Source organism: Siniperca chuatsi, linkage group LG2, assembly GCF_020085105.1.
Source record: "Siniperca chuatsi isolate FFG_IHB_CAS linkage group LG2, ASM2008510v1, whole genome shotgun sequence".
Classification (NCBI taxonomy): Eukaryota; Metazoa; Chordata; class Actinopteri; order Centrarchiformes; family Sinipercidae; genus Siniperca; species Siniperca chuatsi.
This window is the reverse complement of record NC_058043.1, coordinates 11,967,086-11,993,820: the sequence shown is the minus strand read 5'-3', so window position 1 is coordinate 11,993,820 and position 26,735 is coordinate 11,967,086. Positions and strand designations below refer to the sequence as shown.

The window sequence follows — 26,735 nt, the reverse complement described above, 5'->3', positions numbered from 1 at the left end:
AGTAAATTTGGTGTGGATCCAGTGTCACTTTTTTATACAGATCTATGGTTTTTTTTGACACCAAAACCTTTTGTAAATCAGTAGCTCTCAAAATTCTACACTTTAAAGAGTTTACTGACGTACAGAACATCCAAATCACTGTGTGCAGACTCAGGATTAACCGCTTCCGACTGATGTTGAAGCACAGTTTCGACGACACAGGTTTAAAAACGTACACACCCACACTGTTTGTGCAATGCCTAACAATGGCATATGGGTGTGTAAAATAAGCATGGCCACCTCAGACAATCAATATAGCTTAAAATGTCCTAAAAATATATACAAAATACAAGACACATAGGAAATAATGTAAGCAATGAAGAAAAAAAGGAAATGAAATACATAATTATAAAATTTTTGTGGGTTGAGTGTGCGGTTTTCAGCACCTCCAAACCTGAAGTACATGCTGTGCGCAAAGCTTTTATCGCTTATGAAATGCTATTATCATGATACAATACTTCAATGACAATGAACACATCTTTTCAACCTGGATTTTTAAAGTTAAATGTGTCTGAATCAAAGATAGAGAAGTGTTCAAGTGTACCCACAGTGGTTTTCTCCAGACATTGCAGTAGATGGTGGTGTTGGCTCTCTAACAGAGAGAGGGACTTAGTCAGCTTCTGCTCATCCTCTTCTGTATCCTTAGTAAGCCACACACGCACCCACGCACACGCATGCATGCATGCGCACACACACACACACACACACACACACACACACACACACACACACACACACACACACAAAATTGATGAATGTTGACAAATTACATTGTTGGTGTATCCTTGTCACTCATTAAAGAGCCTGGTGCTGAAATGATTCTTTGATATGAACTTTGTCATCAGTAATGAAAAGTCGGTGACGTGACGCTTTCGTTCTGCTTCGTGTTGCCCATTTTAAACTGAACTATCTTGGTTCATGTTTGTTGATTTCACTCTCATTCTCATTACGAGCAGGTAGCCAACGGCTCCTGCTGTTTGCTTTCAAATCACTTATTAGCCATTTAGTTACATAATGGACCACATTTCTGCTTGGTGTGAATTGATCCCTCAACCTTGGCTCTGCCTTGGCAAGTGATTTATTTAGAAATTATTTTCTCTATTGTGCATCTTTTGTGCCATTAATACTGTTACTGCCTTTGGTTTGGTTCCTTGTGTAAGAAGGCTGCAAAAACTCCCCCTTTCAGATTATTGAAGTAATAAAATAAAAATTCTAAAACTGTGTTGTTGCCAACTCCTTTACTTAATTATCCAAGTAGGTACCACTGGGCGTTAAGTGATGCTCCAGACAGCTGAATAGTTATTGATGTAAGAAGCTTCAGAAAGAGGAAAAACAGAAACTTATGGAACCATTTTTTGGTATTTCTCCAAACGGGACTTTGTTTCAAAGCTCAGGCTCCAATATAGCTTAGTCTCAAAGTAATCACAATTGCCAAAAAACATGAAAACTGAAAACAAATTAATTCTCTCCCCACAGCGCACATTGTTACTCAAAGGATTTGGGTGGGTGGCGATCCAGCCCAAGGACTCTCATTCAGATTCCAGACACATGAACAATACAGCGATGTGGGCACGCGAATACTACGCCTACTCACGTTTTAATGTGTGGATTTGCCCTGTGGCAGAGGCCCTATTAAAGACATTGTATGGACTGAGACCTGTGTCAAGGTTCAAGGTTATTTTCATGGAAACACAGAAGCTGATTTAATACAGTCCATCTGAAATGTGACCCTGGTAGTGTTAACCTCACTGAGGATGTTTTTCTTATCTTAATAATATAATACAAATCTATCATTGCATATATAATTTTATACCGCATTATAGATATAAATTGTGACAGAAACATTTCTGAACTTTCAACTCACCCAGTGAATTAAATACAATAAATCAAGGTACTTCAAATAGCCTGTATCCATGACTCCCCTCATCTCTATTCTATGTCTGTCTATTCTGTTGTCTCATGACATATATCACTATATTGCCCAGCGCTAGTTGTGATGTTCTGGAAACATGCTGCTGTTACAAAAGACAAGATAATCAGACAGAACTGCCATTTCATTTATTCATCCAATTCTGTAAGTCAACTTACAACAATGCATTAGGGGTGGCTGATATGACGATATATACCGTGAGATGATAAAAATTTGTCAACCGTCAGAAACTTTGTCATAGAGTGCCATGTTATACTGTGGTAAGTACATCTCTGGGTGTATTACATCATTGTGGTAATGTTGCAAAGCAATGAGCAGAACTGCTTTATGGTTATATTGGATTTTTATATGATTTCTGCATTAATGTGATACATAATTTTTATTTGCCGATCATTTAATTAGCTGTAATCGTCAAATGCAGACATTCCCATCTGGCTATTTTATACATCAACAATTTCTCAATTGATTTTCCAGAAAATGTACTACTTCAAGATGTACATTGATGTGTTAGTATAATATGACATAAACCGTGATAGAAGATTTTATCTATACTGTAGCTGCACTGATCTCAAATACATTTGTTGCTAGTTTTGTGGCATTTTGTCTGTTGCCATTTTTCAAGTATTGGCGCAGAACATGATGTGATTGTGAATCCATCGCTCCTTCCCTTCAAGATCTGATTGGTTTGGTTGTCTGTTGTCAATGAGCACCAGACCAGAACATTTTGAATCACTGGCAAAATCAGTGATGTGGGCAGTGATTTAGAGGTCTGGAACTAGGCTAAGAAAATGTTAACCATGAGGGCAAATCAGAAGAAATCCTGTCACTCTAAAGTGAAAAGTGAAAATCAAGGGATAGAGCTGTAAGAGCTTTCTATGCAAGGTTCTTATAAAACTTGACAGGATTATCAATAAATCACCCTCTCTGATAAGGGGCTTTTGATCTGGGTAACAAATACATGGCAGACAGAAAATTAAAAAGCCTTCAGGGAAAACTGAAAAAGACCAGCAGACCAGAACTTCTAATCCAACTATAAACTGTGAGAGAACCAGTCATTTTGTCATACATCTCCCACCCCAGACTCACGCAGGACTACTGACTGACAGCAGTGACACCACCGTAATTTGATGCGCCAGGACTCTGGCAGCTTCATCACACACACGCAGAGGGAAGGCGGTCGCTCAGCATTCACAGATGGCATTTATATGATAATTCTAACCACTTCCAGGCACCCATGAGCTTTCACACTGGACTCGATTAGATCCAAATGGATTTTAGTAACCATCTGCAAGGAGGGGAGTGTGTCACTGAAAGCAAGAGTGATGGACTGGATGGGAAGGATATAGCCAATTTGCTCATACATTACCAAACACATTTTTCCATGGTGGTGACAAATGAAAAAAAAAAAAAAGGGGTGTGTGTGTGTGTGTGTGTGTGTGTGTGTGTGTGTGGGGGGGGGCATGGAGGAGGAGAACATGGTGGTATGCTTGCTTTAAAAAGCAGAAAGTTCGCTGATGTCTGCAAGTGGAGCATAAAGAGGAGGACATGTCATTTAAATGAATAGTTAGACATTTTAAGAAATATGCTTATTTGCTTTCTTGACACAAGTTAGATGAGTAGAATGATACCTTGTGTGTGTTGAGCTTGTATCTAATTTGTTTAATCCATACACACACAGAAATATAAAAATGACAAGCTGTGGTTTTACGGGGAGTTACATTCTGTATTGTTTGGTAGAGACTGATTGGTAACCTCAAGTAGACCCCCCCCCCAAACTACAACTTGTCGTTTTTACATTTATGTTTGTGTACAAATTAAACAAATAAGATAGAATGTGTTAATTAGTGAGCTAGTGAAAGGTGCTGGTTGGCATATGTTTGAACTTGGAGAGAGTTCAAGTCCCCATGTTTTCAGTCTGTTTACTAAACTAAGCTAATTACCTGGCTTTGGTTCTATACTACAGACATGAGAGTGGTATCAGTTTCATGTGAATAAGCATATTGCTCAAAATGTTTAACTACTTCTTTAAAGTGAATATAATATATGTAAGATATCTGCTTAGCACCAAATAGCAGACAGACAAAGTTATGGACTAGCTGGTGATGAAAGTGGAGCATGTAGCAGCTAAAACCACATAAATCAATTATTGCAAATTTAAGGTATGGTGACGACAAAAACATAACAACACAGCAGTCGTCTATAATCATATAGAGGAGGAAAGTCAGAAACATTTTGTACCTTTCTAGGAACAGGAGTCTCGGTGAGTGTGGGATTAAAGTGTCCTCCACTGTCTCATTGTTCACTGGTGCAGTTTTGAAGTTTGCTGCAGCCTCTTTTAATGCACTAACCATCTAATTAGCACCAAGAGCGACACAACAAGTAAAGTAAAAACAACCTCTGTTGTCTGACTTTGCCAGTTTTATGAGCATGGATTAAATCAAGTCCAGAACTAAAAGACAACTAAGAAAAGTACTTTGTGTGATTACACTGAAAATGCCCGCATGGAAGATTATTGGCATAGGTCCTCTGCTATCACCTCTGTCCTTTATAACAATGAGAATGTAATGACTCAAACTTCTGCTGCTCTTTTATAGCCTCTAAATGACTTCTAAATCGTCCTTTGGTTAATCATGGCAGTATTTGTTTGTCTTTTTGCGTGTGTGTGTAGATGTTTGTGTGTATACTGCAGATGTGAAGTTGCTGCTTCCAAGCTATTGAGTTGCAGTGAACTGAAATAATTAGTAGAAGGGTTGTTTGACAAGGAACAATATGATTAACCTCTGATAACAAATTACAATCTGCTGATATTTAACGTCATTTTAAATAAACACATTTGAAATGATTCCTTGCTGTCAGTGGCTCTTAGTGTTCAGGGGATCTTTCTCACCGTCAGCTCCAGCAGGTCGTTGAGCAGTCCGTTGTGCTTGCACTGGAGGAAGGTGTTGGTGCTGCCGGACTTGGATATTCTTATCCTGGCCAGTCTGGCTTTCTGGGTGTGGGAAGAAGAAGAGGTCAGAGCATCAGACAGGGTGGGTGGGAAGTCAGAGAAGATGACTAATACCTTATTTAATGGTGAGAGTCTGCCAACTCATCACCCCAGCTCTGTAGTAATTTTCACAGCTACTACTGTACTGACTTTACCTCCACAATTTCAGATTTTTTCCATAAAGACTTTCTTTCATTATGTATGAGAACAGAACTCTGTAGAACGTTTTCTTTCTGAATTATGCTACCCACCAACATACACTAAATGGCCAGATGTATGCGGAGACCCAAACATTACACCCATATGTGATTGTTCTTACTTGCTCTCATTCCAAAACCGTGGGCAATAATATGCAGCTATAACAGCCTCCACTCTTCTTAAGTCTTTCAGCAGGATTTGTTTGTAACCTGGCTGCTGAGATTTTCTCCCATTCAGCCACAAGAGCAGCAGTGAGGCTGGGGAATAAGACCTGACTTGCAACCAAATTCCAATTCATCCCAAAAGGTGTTGGATGGGGTTGAGGTCAGGGCTCTGTGCAGACCAGGCAAGTTATTCCACACCAAACTGGAAAAGAGCCTTCCCCAAACTGTTGCCAGGGAGGTGGAAGCATGCTATTGTCAAAAATAGCATAAAAATATTTTGCTTATTAAGAAAGACCAAAGATACACAAGAATATGAGGACTAACGGCTGAAACAGCTAGTCAATTAATCAGTTAGTCGATCAACAGAATATGATTATCGATTTATTATGCACTTTTTCAAGGAAAAATACACAGACAAAACAACCAATTGATTAATTGTCAAACACCAAAGAAATAAGGAAAATAATGGTCAAGAAAGATGAAGCGATCATGAAAATAATTATTAGTTGGAGCCCTAATGAGGACGGGGTGTCCACACACATATAGTATACATAGTACATAGTGTAGAACGGATAAAAAGTAGATTTTCCTTCAAAATCTCAATGAAAAAAAGCAGATGAATCTCATATAGATGTAATTAGATGTGATTTAATATTTTTTAATAATGTTTTTGTGTCTTCATCAGTCCTCATATTTTCTGACGCTTATTTGATTTGTTCTGCCTTTTCTTGTTCCACTGATACTGTGTTATTCTAAATTGCCATTTATTTTGATCATAATTTTATGTCGACTCCAGTAAGACCAGCGACCACTTTGTTGAAGCTAATGAGGATCCAAATAAACAATGAAGAATGTTTATTCCACTTTCGCCGTTAAATGGGTGAGTGAAAAATCAGCCTTGTGTTTAACTTTTTACACTTATATCCTCCTCTCTGTCTACAGTGAGGTGCAGCAAAAAGTGTGATAACGCCTCGAAAAGATAGATTTGGTAAATAAACAGAGTGAGGGTGACAGAGAGACAGACAGGAAATGAGAGAGAAATCGTAGTGGGAATTTCTTAAAATGAAGAGGATATTAGGACGATTCTATACGATATACCGCTGCCTTAAGTGCTTCTGGACACGTAAGGTGAGAAATTTCTTTAACCTTGTCCTGCGTCTCTCTCTCCCCGATAAATGCATTTTAGAAACAGGAGATGAGCAGAGCAATATCTGCCTCCCAAACATGGATGCTTCTGAAGCATGAAGGTGTGAGGAATGCTGAAGACTGAGATGTAATAATAATGACTGTGTATGTACGTGCACAGTATGTGAAATGGGGAGAAAGAGGGGAAAAAAAGAGATACAAGCATCGACTGCTTCTTTCTACGTAGTTTTTGTTAAAAAGTGAATGAATTTGAAAGAGAAAGCGCTGTCGTGTGCTGGCTGCTTTTCTTGTTGATCAAAAGCTCTACTTGACACAAGGAAAGAGAAAATATGAAATAATAATTAACTCTGATCCTACTGTAAGTGCAAGAACACTGCAATTGGTTGCACTGATGTGGTGATAGGTATTTTAGTCTTCTTTGTTGGTCCACTGAGTACAAAACGTTGTCTGAGAAGCCTTCACTCTAAACTGATGAAATTGTTCATTTTTTTGGGAGTCCAGAGATGTGAGCATCTGAAGTTTTGTCAAGTCTTGAGACACATGTTTGAATACACAAGTTCAATACCAAGGCACTAAAACTACTTGGTTAGGTTTAGGAAAAGATCATGGTTTGGGTTAAAATAACTACTTCCTTAAAACGATCAACTTTGACTATTGGTTTCACACGTGTAAAGAATCCCAGTCACCTGTGTGAAAGTCCATGTGTTTGATACTACGTTTGTCCTTTGCTCCTCTGGTGCTACTGCACCTTCACACATACTTTTCATGCCTAGGCGAGGCAAAACGTGACAATGACGCGGTATCCTCTAGTGGATCGGCTGGTGTATTACACGCTTTCATGTGATACTGGGCTGAGATTTAAAGGATAAGGTTGGTGTTAATCTATATTTTCTCTTTTGTTAAAAAACACATAAAAAAAATCAAAAGCAACAATGAGTTAGTTTGTCCATCTCAATACTTAATACTCAATACCTCTCAGCCCAAAGCCCATTCATTCCTACTGAACAGGTACATTTTTAAATGGATATTCCAGTGATTTTGTATCGTATTTCCATAAAGATGGACTCACAAGAGACAGAGTGAAAATCAGTGCAGCAATGTCCAAATTATCCCTACTTTTAGTCCCTAGCATGGGTTAAGCTCCAAAGATGCTGGATCATACACTTCACATAATGCAACCAATAGTATCTTTAGGTTAGACCCTTTCTGCCTGCTAATTTTCCTTGTCTCTCAAACCCCAAGCCCCAAGTTTGCAAGGCAGACTTGCTATTATAAATGTGTAGTCTCCCTACCCAACTTTGATGACATGATTAGAGTTATTTTCTGAGACTTTGGAAAACTCCCCCTAGAAGAAATTATGCAACCTTTTTCACAGGTTGAGTGGATGAGTAAAGTGACCTTTTTATGTGTAAAACTGCTTCCCTTTTAAAACCTGTTACGAAAAGGCTATATAATTTGAAACAGCTGGGTACTGTAGATTTTAGCAATCTTTACTCAAGCAGGAGTAAAGCGCATTTGTTGGGGATTAGCTGGATTAATATACATTTGGTGCACTAGCGAGTATTCACGGCAGCCGGATGGTGTATGTGGGACTAACTTAAATAAACTACAGTGCCCATATTCATAGTAATGAAGGTGAACATCACCAAGTGCAACTCTGTGTCTCTTTGATGTGTCTTTAAAAGTTTTGGGACAACAATTGAGGCTGATGAAAGTATTTCATGGCTTCTTTGAGGTAAATTATGATAAAATTACAGTCTGTTCAGAGACAGTCCTAATGGGCCTTCTCAGCACTCTGTCCAAAGCCTGGTGATGATGGATTCTTGTGATTTTACCTTTTTTTTTCATCTGTGGTCTTGGTTGACTGAGCAAATCAAGCTTATGTGCTCCAACATTACCACCCACAGTCCGACAGTCAGACAGCCAGACTGCAGCAGTATGGGGGAAAAAGGCACAAAATGTTCACCTCTAAGACAAGTGAGCCTTGAAACTACTGCATATAGACCTTTTCCTCTTTCCTTTTTCTTTCTTTTACCCCAATCAGCCTCTCTCCTTCAGACTTTCTCCCTCTGCTTTCTTTGAACGTCTCCTTTGTGTTCTCTTTCACTCTTTTCTCTCTTGTCCGACCTCCTTCTCTCTTTCCTCTCTTGCTCCTGTCGTCTTTTGTTTTGCCCTCACGTCTCCGGTCATGGGTCTTTTTTCCCCCCTCTTCTTGACAACCTGCCATCTTTCAGTGTGGCTCCACTTGACTTTGCTGTCCCATTACCGGTATGACCTCAGTCCATTTACTGCCTTGACACTCAGTGACACTCTCATGGCAACTACGCTGCACTGCTGAAGTGTGCAGGAATAAAAAAGAAACCTGCCTTCTTCTGGGGAAGTTTTCTTTTTGACTTATCAGGGAATTAGGCACATTAGTTTCAGGGGTTGTTTCCCTGGCTAGTTATACCCCCCCCCCACTTACACACACAGACACACAGAAACTACAGGAGTTTGTAGGAAACGACTATCATTAAATCCAATTTAGATTCTCTGCTTTCTTTTTTCTATGGGTACATGAGAGGACCTTTTTGTAAAGTCAAACCCCAGATGACTACATAATTGTAATGGGAGCCTGGAGCAGCCTGTTGTTAGAGAATGAAGAAGAATGAGACCTACAGAGGAAGGGAAGGCCAGGAGAGATGGAATAATAGAAAGAGGGAGAATGGATCCTCTTTTTCTACTTTTCTACCTTCTATTTTTGTTCTCAAACTCATACTATAGGGTAAAACAAAGAGCACATAGTAGGGCGTTTCTGTACATTGGTGAATACAAATAGCTCACAGGTGCACAGTAAATGTCTTGGTGGCTTGGTAACCTTTTATAGTTGTGGGCATTTACCAGATAAATACAAGGTAAGAACAGAAAAGTACACCACTCCAGCAAAGCACCCGCAAAATGTACTGTACTTTCCTGGGTTGGCAAATCATTCTTACTGTGTAAGAAGATTACAAAGAATTTAGAGCTGTACATAATTAACTGTAACTTATACTGTAACAAACATGCACCTTTCTGTAGTTGTAATTGCTTGTGTATTGTAAATTTATATATATTTTTCTGCATGAAAAATTTCCTTCGGGATGAATAAAGTTCTATTTTTATAATTTTCTGAAACTTTCTTCACTATGTGAATGCTTAGAAATTATAAAAAAACAATTCTAGTATTGAGGTACAAAGTTAATTCTCAACTTTGGAAACAGCAGTTACTTTCAGTAACTATTATGTTACTTTTAATTTTAGATGTTCAAATTTTAATTATTTTTGCGATCTCTTTAAGAACTTCTTGACCTTGTTGGCTTAAAAGCTGCTGCTAAATGTTGCACCATAACTGCTGGATGTGTAAATACGCAACTGTTTGCTAACAAGTTCACCATATCAACTTAAAAAGTTATATGTCAATGTTGTGTTTACAGCTTGTTTCCACTGCCTCCAGGTGGCCAAATAAATCAGTTAATGCAGGTTTAAGCTAACATAAATGAGAAGTGTTCAGAAAACATAGGAAATTTTAACATGCACAATTCCATGACAACGGGGCAAACGCCGTCTGCTGGTGAACATCACGTAGTTTTCTACGATGAATGGCTACTAAATGCACCTTTTGGTGAGACTGTTTTCTCAACAAGTCTAATATTACTAATCTGTTCGAGTAGGCTAAATGCTTCAGTTTGACCCACTCACGGCCCCATCTATTTACATGACTGAACAACAAAATATATCAGGCCAGTGTTGGTCTTAAAAATGTTAATACTCGTGGGTCAGTGTCTTCCATTTTCAGGCCCTCCATGACTGCAGCAGAAAACCTTTTTTTTTCTTCCAATTTTCATTTAACAGCTCAATAATGCTTTTATGCATTAATTTCTCATTTAAAAGGGTTATGTATCCAGAGTTTCTCCTCTCACTAATTTAATGGGATGGATAAGCCTGAGGAGCCGCTAACTCAACTAAAGAACTTCATTAGAATGAGTTTTACTGAAGAATTTTACTGTCCTGCTGTGGTCTAAAGCATGTTTTACAACCACTGCTAAGAATGAGGAAAATAAAACAATTTCTTCAGGGGAAATCCTAAGAATTCATATAAAACAATAGTTTGTACAAGTACAGAGTACTAAATGACCAGCAGAAATGCTGCTAGAGTGCAGATGTAATAGTCTTGGACAAGGTTGTTGCTGTTTTTTGTGCTCTGAATTACTTCAACTCAAGATTTTGTACCTATATTTGAATGTTAGGACATCTCTGTGTCTCCTATAGCCATTCAGCAATTAAATAATGTCCTTGGCGTATTGTAGTGATTTGTAGAGGATGAGTGACAAAATTAACAGCTTCATGAGATCTTATTCAAACAGATTCACATGACCAGCTTGAACTGCAGTTGGTACAGTTTGCTAAATTAGAAATGATGCTGCCAGATTGCATAGAATTTGCATAGTTACTCATAATCCTTCCATTCGATTGTGATGGGTTTAGCCTACAGTACTTGATTATCAGTTTAATTAAAGTGTAATTAAAGTTATTACACTACTAATTACTTTAGTAATATATATAAATACTCTCAAACCCATACATACTGTGTTACAAAAAGTAAAAACATGGATGGACACAAAATAAGCATTGTTTTTTTTTTTTTTTTTTTTAAATTACATTAATTTGGCGCCTTTGTCCAAACAATAAGTGCATTCAAACACAAAAGGAACTATTTTAACTATGCAGACTGACTGTTGTCTTGGACAGATATTACAGTGATATTAAAATATTACTATCAGTACACGTAAAATAAACCCTAAAATATCTTTACCCTTTAAAAAGCACCCAGTCTAAACTAATTGTTTTTTTTTAAGTCTCTCTGTCTGTCTCAGCACTGTCACTTCCCCTTCTGTCAGTAGCTGTTGCTAAGCAACAGTTCATTCATGCCCACATACACATACTGATATCAAAACAGTATTCAATAGTCAATGAAGAGATTACTAAATCCAACTTTTAAAAATGTCATGGAACAATTTATATAGAAATCTTATTTGCATGTGAGTTACAACATTTTCACCTCACCTAAAAATAATCCCAGTAATGATTTAGTAAAATTGTTTTAGTGCATTATACATCAGTTTCTATCCATCACATGCAGCTGTGTAGCATTTATATTGATCAATCATCATGTATATTGTCAAGCCATTTGTAAAGTTAAATCTAAAGATTGCAACAGGTCTCGCAGGTAAAATATCTCGGCCTTATATTAGATTCCCACTTAAAATTCATGCTGCAAATAGTTTCATGCACTCTATGATCTTTGCACATTTAAGTTATTGTCTTACCTCTTGGTCACAAGCAGCAGCTACAATAACCAAGCCTGTCATGATGATATACAGTCGAGCAATTAAAATTTTGGACAGGAAGCGGATAAGATCCCATCATTGCCATGTTCTTAAGAAATTAAATGATTCATTCATTTTATTAAATTTACTAATCTTAAACTCCTCTACAAATGCCTACAAAACCAGGCTCCCCAGGTGCTCAGTGACCTTGTGGTTCCATTAAGAACGTCAGGCTCAGTATGTGGAATTCCTTACCTACAGAACTCAAACTGGATCCTGACTGGGATCATTTTAAACTCAAACTGAAACAGTATTTGAAGGGGGATCAGTAATGTAGTCATGAATGATCTGGTGCTTCTTGCTTTATAGTGCCTTATTGTATTAGTTTGTGTCCTCTATTGTTCTGTCTGTATTTTCTTGTTGAGTTCTGAGTTTTGTGTTTTTAATGTACTTATTACTGAGTTTATGATTTGTACGGTCTATTGTGTTATTTGTTTGTTTAAAGGCTGATAGGGACGGGCGTTGCAAATTAGCTCAGACTATAAATGCTGTGGTGTGTGGCATTGGTTTATGCTACATACTTGTCCCTATACAAATAAACAATAAATAAATAAAAACTACCATCAATAATATGCTTTTTCTTGATGGTATCTATACTTACTTTCATTTATTTTCTTTCTTCTGAAACAGTGCAGTGGTTCCATAAAATCCTAAAGAAGCTGGTTTGTGACTGAAATCACTTATCCCCCCTGAAGAAAATTCCATTTTACTTCTGCTGATTCAAAGCAATATTTTAATGAGAAAACCAGCCACCTAGGAATCTTATATCACTATGGATTCAAATCAGACATTTCCCTCCTCAATTAGTTATCAGCAGCTGCTCTCTAACTTAACAGCACTCTTATTTAAACCCGTAGAAAGGTCAAGCCTACTGGGTGAGTGTAGTGAGTGGATAGCTAACATTTGGTACTTCGATTTTAAGTGTGTGTGTGTCTGTGAGGAAGAGAGAGAGAGAGAGGCAGTGTGTGACAGAGGACGTGTGTAGAAGGACGATGAACAGTGTGGGTCTGAAGGGCAAGGGTGTGTGTGTATGTGTGTGAGATGGTGTGATGATGTAGGTTGAAGCACAGCGATTTGCAATGTAGACATAGAATTTAGAACTGGGATCAATACTGTTCACCATCACCGTCATTTTTTAAGTTTGTAAAATGTGTCCTCTGTCCTTTTTCAAAAAAAAGAAAGAAACGCTGTCATCTGTCATCAAGATCGTTTATACTGCTGTCATTATTTTAATGATCTGAATTTAAATAAAAGATAACCATTAGTTTCCCCCCTACCCTCGTTTTTACTCAAGTGGGTCAGAGGCTGCTGTTCATTCTCATTAACTTAATAATATCTGATAATCCTGTGGTACTTTGGCCTTTTGAAAATGAAGAGCATGCACTCCTAACGGTCAGGTAAATCCAATACAAACACACTTTTTAACCCACAGATAACCCTCGGCTCACCCTGTTGGAGCAGATGGGATGTCTAAAGACACTGACGTTTACCTTCTGAGCGCGGCGTTTGTCTGCTCTCTGGTTCTGGTGGTAGATGCGGCTGAAGTTGGAGACAATAACGGGGACGGGCAGAGCGATCACTAGCACACCGCTCAGGGAGCAGATGGAGCCGAAGATCTTCCCTGCAATCGTCTTTGGCACCATGTCTCCGTACCTAGAAATGAGACAGATGAGAAGTGGTGAGACAAAGTGAAAGTTGAAATAGATACATGGTGTTGGTAGATACACGGCTTAGGATACACTAGGTATGTTTCCATCATGATTTTTAATTTGTGCGTGAAAAAACCTGAGTTGAAAAACCAGAAAAGAAAAATATAGCAAAAAATAATTTTCACTTTGGATGAGGCAGAAAAGCTGGCATATCAAAGAAGAGAGAATAGAGTTTTTGTGGGGCCTGCTTCTGCTTCTGCTATTATAGACAAAGCATTTTATGCTGCCTGCTATTCATCAGAAAGATCCAAAAATAAAGAATAAAATGAGCAGCGTTAACAGTGGGGGCCCTCATTTCAAGTAGTGGCTGATGAAAACACCACATGTATCAGAAGAGACTAATTAATTGCCATCATGTATCAAAACATCAGAGCTACTGGTGCTCAGGTAATTATGCAATCTTGTCTTATATGTAAGACTGACAAATGAGTTTCTTTAAAGGTAGTTAAAAGAAAAATGCACTGATTTGATTAAGAAAAAAAATTCTGAAATTCACTTAAAACATACAGTTGTAATGGAAACATAATTACTGGATCTACATGGCCATACACAACCACCAAGGTTGAATTATTGCAGCAGGTCTTGTAAGTAATTCCCTGATCTGACTTTGGCTGTGTCTGAAAACACTCAGTTTTTAGTGCACCACGTTGTCATTTTATTTGAATGTGTTTTGCCAACAATCCCACCGCACAAGGCACTGCATTTCATAAATGTGAAAGTTTAAATTATGGGACACTGCACCGAGGACACAAAACAGTCAATTGACTGCTCACTATAGAGTTAAACCTGCATTAACTGATTTCTTTGGCCATTTTGGGGGGCAGTGGAAACAAGCTGCAAAAACAACGCTGACATCAACTTTTCAGTTGATATGGTGATCATTTTAGCAAACTTATGCTGCTTATTTACACATCCAGCAGATAAAAAAACGATTCTTTCACTCTCTTTTAGCTCTTTTTTTGGTCTCCACCAAATCCTGAGGGAAATATCTGGCTCCTTAGCTGCTAAATCCGCCACTATGTTCACCAGCCAGAGTTTTTTTTCTAACTGAAAAGGGCTGCCTGCTGCATCTGGTTAGAGTGATTCAAAACAATAAAGTTGCGGGCCATAAAACCAAAAGAATGAGCTGAAAGATGCTGAAACCCTTTGTAGAGCAGAGGGGAACAACAGAGTCAAGTGATAATTCTCTGAGTTCTTCAAACATCACACCCAGCTAGAAAGTAAGCTGAATGTCCATGGGCAAGTCATTTAACAGTACCTGACACACAAATCATGGCTGGAATAGTGTTGTGTGGCTCAGTCTGAGCCACTTTGTTATTTTCCATTTACAGAGCCAGGGCTGTGTACAAACACCAGATTTTTTTTCAGCACACACACTGAACAGACTAGCTAGTGGACCGTGAGGAGATATTCGCTGAATTTGACTAATTTGGATTAGAATCACATACCCCCCTTTAACTATTAAGTCTCTATTATATAGTTGATAGTGAATGAGTGAATAGGTTAGTGATTTCAGACAGTTTGTCTTTGCTGCTTTCCTATTTATTGTTCCCCATTTTAACTCCTGTTATTCTCTGCTTCCTTCGTCAGGCTTCTGATAATTTGATTATACAGGTGAATTGCTGCTCCAGGGCCAGGAAGAAGCCAAGGTTGACTTGCTGACCAATGTTGTGGGCCATGATGGCGTATAGTGGAACAAACTGATTTAAAAAACACAGACTTCTAGGACAAGCTTGTAAGTGTGATAGGAAAAGACACTGAAATCGTCTCCTGGAGAGGCTGCTGATATCAAGTTTAAGTAGTGTGACGTGAAGCAATGGAAAACTATGTTTGCTGGTGCACGATAGGTACGTTTCTGAGAGAAAAACAGAGTAATTAGAAAACAGGGAAGTCAACAAGCAGGAGGAAAGACGAATGAACATTCTGCATAAGGGACTGTACTTGTAAGTCCTCAACTGACTGATTTCCTCAAGAGCTACTTTAAAAAAACTGATCCAGCATGGGGTTTTGATTTAGATCCTCACATTTTCACTAAAACACTTTTGTCAAAAGACCCTTTTTTCTCTTCCTCTCTGGCTGTTTAGCCTCTTTCGCTTCTCTGAGTTTCCTCTCCACTGCATTCTCGACACAAAGAGACTCTTGACAGGTAAGTCCCATGCACTGCTGACCAATGTGCCTCTTGAAGGCTGCTCTCTGCCCAGACGTGGGTGGGTGCTGGCTTTCCACATTTCTGAGTGTTGTTTTTTTGGCCCAAAGCTCCCAATCGCTATACTGAAAAGCACTATAATCGCTAGACTTACCTCCTGCTTACAACCCACAAACTGAAGAGCTGGGGGATTATCACAAACCCAGCCTTCTGCTCTGCCTGAAGAAATACGTGCAAGAGGGAAGGACGTGATGCTGCTCAAATCCTCTTTGGAAATTACTTTCTCAAATTGTGTTCTTACAAAGTAAAGTATGAGCACAGATGATGCACACCACAATTAACATAATTGACACAAATTTGTTGAACAGACTTTAAACTGTCATACTGTTTCAACTTCTTTTTCCTGTTTATGACAGACCCTTAAAGGTCCAGTATGTAGGATTTAGGATGCTCCAAGTGTGTAGGAAAAACTACAGTGGCCACAAAACTCGCGAAAAACCTAGAGCCAGTGTTTAGTTTGTCTGTTCTGGGCTACTGTAGAAACATGACGGTGTAACACGGCGACCTCCGTGGAAGGGGACCCGTTCCTCTGTAGGTATAAACGGCTTATTCTAAGGTAACGAAAACACAACACAGGCCATTATACACTAATGAAAGCATACTTAGAAATATCATATTCCATTTCTGCCAATGTAAATGTTACACAGTGGAACTTTAAATGTACAAGTTGGTGTATTGATTTCCCTACATGTTGAAGCGGTGTGTATGAGGTCTAATAAGTGAGATACCTGAAATGAAAGAGTTTGGATTTGTGCGTCTTTTTTAAGCCTTTCCCAATTCCCATACCAAAAACACAAGAGCAAAAGTGTAAGGAATGGATTAAACTATGTGTTTGTCTGCTCTAACGTAAACTGCAAGCGTTAGCATGTCCAGCTAACTAACTTAATACTTGCAATGGTCACGCTAACATGACCACTGTGTGACTTCCAAAGCCAAGCAGCTTATCATTAACTAACTACGTTATTTTGGGGGTTTACATGTTTTGTTACAAAAACCATCTTTCAGGACTGGGACATCCACTGTGTCTTATTTACCCACTGTGTGGAAGCCGGTTCTGGATGCTACTGTATCACAGTTTGAAATGTATCTCTGTCAGCTCTGTTCTGCTTTGGGGTAGTTGACACTCCAGCAACCCCAATTGTAATCTGAGATAGCGTTAATTGATCTTAACTGATCTTTTCCCTATTATACTGTATTGTACTGTAGTGTATGTTATATTAGGGCTAACTAGCTCTACCCTGCAGTACAAAAACAATGCTGCTCCTTCTATGTCTTCTAAGTAACATGGATCATCAACTGGCTTGGATGCTGAATTTTTACAAACTTCCAATTATGATGGATCTCAGAATGAATACTCATGTTTGCAGTAATAGAAAAAATATATTTTTGTTTCTCTTCACACACCAAACTCAATCTCAGACTCATTTTTTTATCCTGAGTAAAACTTTTTCTCATGTTGTTTGAAAACTCATAGCAGGCAGGCTGATGTGTACTGCAAGCACAGAAGGCAGAAATATGAAGGATTATTAACAAGTGATGGAGATTTGACCACAGGGCTTGTTGTTATTGTTGCTGAGTCCTTCTCCTGGCTGCCAGACAATCAGACAAATGATTTCACAGTTCGCACCGCTCACTGTCTGTCAGCCCATGAGAAATGACATTCTCCTGGCTGCATCTCTGACTGCTTTGTTGTAATAATGTTTGACACTTCATACCCACTATGATGTGTCAAACATCATTACAACTGCGATACGGTGGAATATTCAAAACTTTGCTCTTTGCAGTGAGTTAGTTCACAACAAGGTGTGGTATTTAAAGGAGATGGACGCCACTCACAGTGCTGATCACCTGCTGTGACCAACCACTTTCTCTCATCATAACATTTAAATGTAGCTTGTAATCAAAAGGTCCTCTAACACAGACTAGACAGTCTTTTTACAGCTTTTTAAAAGAGTTTTAATTATTATTGTCCCTTAACTTGTTTCCAGATAATTGCTGATGATTTGATTTGATCATTCAGATAGTGGAAAAATAATCTGCCACTGCCTGAACCTTTGCACCATGCCTTATGGGTCAAAATACTCCATTTTAGACTGCATTCAGACTGATTTTAGTTCAATTTTAGTCCCTTCATTTATTTGAATGAAGCCACTCTGTGGACACAGTGGGGATTCCACACAGAGCAACATCATCTGACAAGACGCTGCGTTGGCCAATCAAGTACATGCAAGAGCACATTCCTGATAGATTACTTTGTAACATGAGCGCAGTATTTCTATCATTTACCTGGCGATCGTTGGGACGAAAGATATAATAGTTGCCACCATGATAACTTGTTATGTGAGTTGTCAAATCCAATCTTATTGCATTATAAACTCCGGTGTAGTGTTTTGCCACTGATAAGCGTTCAAATTCACCGATCTGAATCGTATTTTGACCAGTACACTGCAAAAACAGATGTGTCAAAAAACAACACACATGGTTATGTTCATAGCATTTTGACATGTTGTAGTTTTTAGCACACAATGTGTAGATTAAAAAAATTAAAAATGTGTGCCTCTGGATAGATTGACACAGTACATGTGTGATCTCCTGGGGGGAAGGCAGTTTGTGTTTATGAACCTCCCCCCCAAATATTTTATATGGTAGCACATAAAAAGCTCTAAAATGAATATAAATCATGAATAAAAACAATATATATGCATCTGAATATATCAAACTTAAAAGATTAACAGCTGTTTTTTTTCTCGCCCAATCACGTTATGCCACTTTGTCTTTTTGAACTGCTGCATCCCCCCACTCTTTTCACTCTTGCCTGGCTCGAGAGGAATCAGGATACTGTTGGACGCGGAGCCACCTGTAAGTTAAGTTTTTCATTTGGTGACGTCCACATTTTTTAGCTAGATAATATGGAAAAAATAACCTTTAAAATATGTTAAGCAGCTAAGCTAAGTTTGTAATGATTCTAACCTCCTCTTGGTTAGAGTTAGCACAATAGCTAACTAGCTTTTCTAAGGTTGTTGACCTCGCTTGCAGAGTTACATTAACGGTTGGGCTATGTCGTCTTTTAAAGGGAAAAATAGTGAGGTTCAGAGCCATGGCAATAAATGGCTCTGGCTAGGTTAGCTAGCTACATATTTTCCATTTTTAGAACAACGTTGTATATGTTAGCTAATGCTAACAGTAGATAGTCACTATAACATTAGCCACACTAGCTAATGTTAGCTGGCTGGGCAAAGTTAGCTAACTTATGAACATTATTATCTGATGGGGGATGAGGCCAGACAAAATTCAACCACGCCACAAATTCACCATTAAGTTACTTATGGACAGTGTTGGGCAAGTTTACATATTACTAGTTACTGTCATTTGAAAGTAATTAGTTACTTTACAATATCACTGTCTGTGTAGATATTACTGTCTGTTGCTTCACCTGAAGCAACATGCCCCCACCAATGCAGCCATGCCATGCATTTACATAACAAAAACATTAATTCAGTTTAAACCTTTTACCACCCACTGTTCTGCATGCTAGCACTGTAGCACTGTTCACAGACTGCTGGTAACTATGAAAAGTTACATGAATATGTCATATTTGTATTGAATGAAACTCAACTGAAAACTCAAAATGATGGTGTCTCAAAGCAGTGGGACTGTTCGACAATGTAATAAATCCTTGAAAACCTTCAAAATTAATTGCAAAGATCTAAGGATCAAAAATTTGTTTTGTACATTAGGTGGATAATTCCCAAAAGGAGCTGAGTGATAAAGGGTTTAATAAAAGCAGCAATAACTAATGACCAATGGCATCCATATGGACTCTCTGGTGGCCATACACAACTCACCTGTTTTTGACTGATGCCCTTTACGACTGCACTGTATGTGGTATATGTAATTGTTTGCAATTTTGCAAGTTGTGCCAAGCCAGGCCACTTACAGCCCCAATACGTCTTTTATTTATTTGTAGCATTCTATAGTGTTTTTTCTGATATTTTCGGCTAATCCCATGGCTGTATTCTGCATAAACAGATACATAAATTCGCATCAGTTTCACACAACAGTGAAAAGCTGCAGTATGAAAAGAGTAAGAAATTTCCTCTCATTCAAATAATTATGATTAATTAGGGAGTCAGTGACTCCCTGGCAGAGTCAGAAATATAAATATTTGTGTATAAATAATGCAAAACACTGCAGGTCAGGAAGGTGCTTGTCTCCCAGCTAAGCAAATATGGTGAATATATGATTTACCTTGATGACAGGGCTACAGCTGTTAACCTCACTTAATATACTGATATATGCTACCATGAAAAACAGGCCAGTTAACAGTAAATTGAGTAAACAATGGATTGTTCAGGAAAAGCCTGAAAGACTAGTTAAACGATACAACAAGGAACAAAACACAGCAGTAGGGCTATTTCTCTGGTAAATGGTCTTCTATGGGCATTCATTACTTTGCTTTTTCCATCAGCCACTGTTTAAAATGGAGACCTAAGCCAGTGGAAAAATCACTTGCGAGGGAATTTATTCAGTCAAGTGTTTTATCCTTTCCAATTTCTTGCTTGTTTTGCTCTTCATTAAAAGAAGCTCTGCTGTTGCTTCCACAACACGTGGAAGGAACAGTGTGCTCCTGATAGATCTGTGATGGGCAACAAATAAAACAGAATTGGACTGGACATGCTGCATCAAAAAGGCACTAGGTAACCAAAGCAATCAATCTGCCTGAATGATTTCTGCTTATGGGAGGCAGAATTGAAAGCAAGAGTCACACCAAGTCAAACTATGTTACAGCTGTGATGAAGAACATTAAAAACTATTATCACAAGAACAGCTAAAGGACAAAACTATTTTATTAATCATACAGGGCCTGCGTTACTCTTGCTCTGACAGGTGTTAAGAGCTTACACTGTAATTTTTCATTTTCATTTATTTCTTGAAGATTGATCACCTGTATGAGAGTACCTGAAAATGCTCAGAAAACCCATAAATGCTGAGAGTTGCTTGACATGTAAGTCATCAATCAACACACACACACACACACACACACACACACACACACACACACAGAAAATCTACAAAATGTCTTGGACAAAATCCTACCAGTTCTTGAGACAGTCTTGGATATGAACTCCAGTTACATAGGAGGTTTTCAGAATTCCAATAACAGGATAAAAATGTCCCCATTAAGTTAAAATACAGTATCTAAATATTGTACAGTGTGCTACTATATTTATGCTATGGTCAATTTTCATAATTGATTATCAGTGATGTGTCTTCCCCAATAAAGACCTGTGGCTGCTACCATAGGCGCTGCCACAAGGATGGATTTTGGGTTCAAAACCCCTCTGAAATATTTCACGTCATATTCTTGTGCATTAATTTACTGCAGTACAACGACAGTCAATGCAGTGATTACCATCCTCGTTGTTGGACAGAACATCTTTTAAACATTACTTAACTTTGTTGTTAACATGTTTTAATTTGCCCTACCAGCTGGTACTTGAAATGTACGACAACCAATCCAAATCAGGAATTGCTGTTGTAAATGACAGCAGGGATAAGTGGGGTCATTGGGGATTCCCTTGGGCTTGTTCAACTCTAACTAATAGCTCTAAAGCGTTAATTATGGACGAATCCAAAGAAAAATAAATTTGTTTGGTCTTCTAAAAAACAGAAACAGCTGGATAACATAAACAGATGAAGCAGTGGAGAAAGCAGCACAGCAGGCACTGTGATTGAAGATGGAGGGTCACTGCCAGCTGCTAATGCTACCTTCAAACTGATGCTGATGGATGCTAATGCTACAGCTGAAGTGGCTCCCAGAACTGATTTAATGGACTATTGGAACCATTCTTTAGAAGCATTTAGAGATCATAACAAATTAATAAATTACACATTGATGCTAGAGTGAAAGCTGAGCATTTTGAAAAGATGTCTGAAAAGAGAAGACAAGTTAAAGAAAAAAGGTTGAGACTGAGGAGTGTAAGCTTCCAGTTTTTTTAAATCCAATCATAAACTGTAACTCGATTTTTCTTAGAGCCCCCCAAAAAATTTATTCTCACTATGCCACTGGCTGCAGTACAAGGCAAGACTTTAAAGGAAGAATGTGAAGGGCAAAAACTTTTAAGTTCATATTCACTTTGTACCAACTTTGAGTTCATTGCTCTTCAACAAGAACGTCATTACACTTTCTAAATAATCAAATGCCTCTGGTGTCCATCTGGTGCAACTAATTTTAAACTGACAAACAGAATGATGGATTTATTGCTTTAAGGAATCTACCAATTCATGGATTGTTTTTCATGCGGCTTTTGCTGAATGAAGAGAGCTAGCTTAGTTCTTGCAACAGCAGTACAACAAAAGGACATTAGGACGAAAATATATTTGCTATAATGAGGTTAAATTGATCTGAAAAAGCTCATTTAATTGGTTATTTATTCATCAAAGTAACAAACAACATAGACAAGGAAACAATCATAAATGTAGGTGAATGATTTGCACATATCCATTTACTAAACAATGGATGATCTTTTCATGATTTTAAAGGATAAACTACAACACATTTATATAAATCTCCTGAATATTTGTAAGCTGCCGAATCCTGATTGCTTTTTGTGACAGACACACATTTGCTGTGTGACAGTGCAGGTTAATAGGAGATCTCTTTGCATGATGTTTACATAATCTGTCTTGAATCTGAATGGCTCTAATAGTATGCTGCTAGAATCAGTGTTGGATAATCCCATTGTAGATACAAGCAGAGAGTTTGGAAAATGTCAATCCACTTTGCCAGGAACTCAAACAATCACCCAAACAAAGAAGCAATGAGTGGACATTTGTGATCGTTTTAAATACACACAAAACTCATTTTAAAAGAAACAAACAAAAACATTATTAATATTGATTGTGTCTAATTTATTTTAGCTTTTACTCTTAATACTTTACTCTGTTACTGTTTCTCAAAATACAATCGGTGAGGCGAGTAAGCATTACCTAGATAAGACAATTTGGGTTTATTACAACATGGATCTCAATTTAGTAGTTTTTGCAATAATTTCCATTTGTCATGATAGCAAGGTACTGGGAACATGGCAACATTGCTACAACAAAGTTTGACGGGACAAAACACACATGCACAGTCAGACGGTTTAGCCAGGTTATCTAAACCACTTAATTTGAGGATAATAATTTTACTGTTCACCTTCATTTTTTTTCCAAATAAATTTGGCTAATCTGGGGGTTTGTTTAAAGCCCTTTTTGACCACTTGGGGGCAGTGGAACAACCAGTAAACACAAACATTTACATATTGCCACTTTATAAAGTTGATATGGTGAATGTGTTAAGCACTTGCCTATTTACACATTCAGCAGACACTGAACAACATTAGCATTCATTTGTAGCCCTGTTTCTGGCCACCTGGCAAATGTGTGTCCAATATGCACTCTCCTTTTAGCTTTGTTTTGGTCTACGCCAACTCCTGAGGAAAATATCTGGCTTTTTAGCTGCTAAATGTTCTACTATGTTCACCAGCTAGTTGTTAACTTTGTCCATCTGTTAGTGTACAGTGGGTTTATTAGAGCTTTTTTACAGAAAACAGCTGGCGCTGCGTCAGGAAATGAGGTTGATGAGAACCGTGAGAGTGAATCAAAACAGGAAAATTGTGGGCCATAAATTCCAAACAATGAGCTGAAAGATGTTAAAATGCTCCACAGAGCTGAGAGGAACTGCAGTTGGGTGATAATTATCTCTGGCTTCATCACTGCAAATGGCCCCTTTAAATTACACATAGTCATGTGACCCATTGTTACCATAAAAATATTGATTAGTGCAGCTTTAAAACTTGAATGTTTGTCTTCTTGTGTTTCTTGACCTGTCAAATTTCGTTTTTGCGATGTCACCAGATCTCAGCAGTTAATTTGAGTACAGTACTAATGACCTAAATATCCTATAATACCATAAGCTACAGTTGTATTATAAACCCAAAGTTGGTTAAGATCAAGAGGTACACAAGAACACACACAGACACACACACACACACTTATATTTGCTACATAAAATACTGTTATTAAGAAAGTATGATAACTGCACATTTTGAATCCAAACTTCTTGAACATTTTCCTTTTCAATGTTCAAGCGCAATGACTAAATCTAATCCGTCACATGCTGAATTTTCAATTTTTAATTGCATAACCTGCTGTACTGATATTTACAGACAATCTCAACTTTCTGTTTTCTACGGAAGGGAAGCAGGAGAGGGGGTGATAACAACGGAAACAAGAGGGGAGAAAGAACGTGGAGTGGGATGGGATTAAACAAAAGGAAAAGAAGCCTGATGTCTATTATTACACACAAAGGCATTTGAGGGTTGCGGCTATTAGTTTGTGTGACCTGCTGCCACTGGAAAGAAAGCACCATCCATCATGACATATGTGAGATCCTGTTTAAATTAGTGGCTGGTCTATCTCAACGGGGAGAGTTAACATCAAGGGCAAACTGACCTGCCACAGAGGGCATGTTAGAAAATGACAGAAACAATAGTGAGTTTATTTAAAAGCATGAATAAAGCAGGTTCAACCGAGGTTTATTGTTGGCCAAAGGATGATGTATGAGAGACCAACAGCTGCACAATAGCAGAAAATAAAAACAGTGAATAAAGGTTTTTTTTCTTAACCTTTTATTTACCCAGGGAAGGTTTCCTAAGCATGCTTTGTCCTTTTCAACTCCCTGCTTATTATTCATACAGCTACAGTGGACTCATGCTGCTCAGTACAGCAACTGTCCTTCTCTGGGTGACTAATTTGTTTTCCATTAGGTTTTTTTCTCTGCTGGTCTGAAGATTTCAAACAAACTGTTCTTTAACATAACTTGATTTGCAGTTACAGGTATGTGAGCTTAATAGTGATCATTGCTTATTTTAATGTTAATCGGTGCCAGTTAATTGTCTATGATACGGAGAAGACTATATCAGCAGTAGTAGTTTGACAAAGTCATTCAGATATTGTACATTGGGGAAACATGGGGCCTCATGCAAGAACCACTCAACAGCTTATCATGATTTTTTTTTAAATCAAACCTCACAGAAAATATCAAAAGTAAGAGGTTAAGGATAAGAATACAAAAACGTTCTTGCATAAGAGCCAATATCTATTAGTCAAATGATCACAAAGTTAGTCCTGCAACTTAAATCCAGTATAATGCTGCATACTTCCATTTCCCCTCCACACTCATTGATTATTGCTCTCTGTTCTTTCCTTCTGTTTGTCAAGGCTGCCCAGGCTTCTTCATGGAGTTTCTCTCTGTGCTGTCAGACAGGTTTCATTGACAATTTCAGCTACACAATCATCTGAAGTAATGAAGCACAGTGTCCTAAAGATGTGACAAGAAATTCATATTTGTCTTTTGTGTCTTTCACTCTTCTGCAGAGATGTAGCAGCGTTTGCAGCTCAGGGAAGTGCTGGGGCAGCAGAACATTCAGGGACATTGTGTATCAGTGCTGAGCAAGGCAACAGGATTACTATTGACTTTTTTTATTGTGATAAAAAGACTACAATGAAACATTAAGACTGCTAAACCTTGCATTTCAATGGATGCAGACAATAACAGATTATTGCCAGAGTCAATTATAAACACAGCTATAAAATACAGCATCTTTCAATAGGCTTTGTTCTAAACCACATTCTTCCTCACTGTGAACTGAGGATTTACAGTGTTGAACTATATGACTGCAGTGAATGCCAGGTTAGACTTATCTGGGCTGAATAATTAACATTTCTGTGTGTTTAGAGTGTTTCAAAATGATGAAATACTGAGTAAAAACTGACCAAATGTTTGCAAAGACTTAGTGTTTTAATTAGTAACTGATGTATTTGAGTTGTATTTTACTTTAAATCCTGTCTGTACAAAACTTCTTCACCCTGCTTGATGAATCAGACCCATTGTTAGAGGTCTCCTTTGTACTATGTCATTCCACCCAAAGACACATTGCAGCATCCACCTCATAATAATTACCCATCTCTGGGGACTACCAAATACTGAGCTGGGGACTTGAAGTATGTATCTGTGAAACCCTGAGTACTATTAGTGTGAAGGCTATAATTTGGCTTCAGTGTAAACATATTTGTGTCACTGTGAAACAAATTTTCCTGTTGTATGGTCTAACATATATTTTTCTTCAATAAATACATCATAAACCAAAAAAATTACATTTTAAGAATGAAATTTGTTCCCAATGATCATTCTCGTATAAAGTGCATGCACACAGGTGACCTTTCCACCTTTTTATGTCCCTACAGTCAGGAAATATTCCCACTGCTAAGTTATTATGGACTCTACCTGAACTTTTCAACACGAGAATATGTGACATCTGGTGACTGTAATGTTGGACAAGAGGAGCCATAACTGCAGCCAATGCAACCCACAACCAATTAGTTTCTTATCTCTGCTTGAGTTCTGCTTCTCTTCATCCTGGCCTTAATCTCTGTCACCAGGGGTGTATCCAGTGGAAGGAGCTCTTGATCTATGGCACTTTCCTCTATCATGTTGTGATGGAATGCCCCACAATAAGCGATGGATCTGGGGAACTTGCCTCCTTTCGTTGCATCAGGGGCAAGGAAATGAAAATTTGACAATTAATAAGTAGGAAGTGGTGTCCTGTCATTCCCTCCCTATTGGGCCAATCTGGTAATTCTGTGACTGTGCTCCATCACCGGAGGAATAACAAACTCTGCACTGACTGTGCAGGAGCCAGATACAATTGACATAACATCAAAGGACAGCTGGATGACATGCCATCCCACTGTCCTGCAAATGACTTTGATATGCAAGTATTTTGCATTAGCAATTGTGTTTTGAGGGAAACCTATTGCCAGCCAGAAACATTTAAACTGAACAAATTCAAAGAACAATATTCAGTGCTGGTGCAGGAAGTAGTGTGTCATAGGCTTAATCAACTCTG

At 38.2% G+C, this 26,735-nt stretch overlaps 1 protein-coding gene and 1 long non-coding RNA gene across 4 annotated transcripts in view; one reads left to right on the top strand and one right to left on the bottom strand.

Moving 5' to 3' along the window:
• The window catches only part of LOC122886984 (potassium voltage-gated channel subfamily D member 3-like), a 129,674-nt gene that overhangs the window by 5,111 nt on the left and 97,828 nt on the right, over window positions 1-26,735 (bottom strand). For 2 of the 3 annotated variants that reach the window (XM_044219784.1, XM_044219780.1), the window contains 3 exons: window positions 13,359-13,521; window positions 4,857-4,958; window positions 588-680 (listed from right to left, as the gene is read on the bottom strand). In XM_044219784.1, coding sequence (XP_044075719.1) covers window positions 588-680; window positions 4,857-4,958; window positions 13,359-13,521 — 358 coding nt within the window. The remainder of the gene's footprint in view (window positions 1-587; window positions 681-4,856; window positions 4,959-13,358; window positions 13,522-26,735) is intronic. The other variant, XM_044219789.1, reaches the window with a different exon arrangement.
• Window positions 18,521-26,189, top strand: LOC122887032. Its single transcript, XR_006380458.1, has 4 exons — window positions 18,521-18,642; window positions 20,720-20,788; window positions 25,048-25,093; window positions 25,204-26,189. It is a non-coding gene; the product is annotated as an uncharacterized LOC122887032 (long non-coding RNA).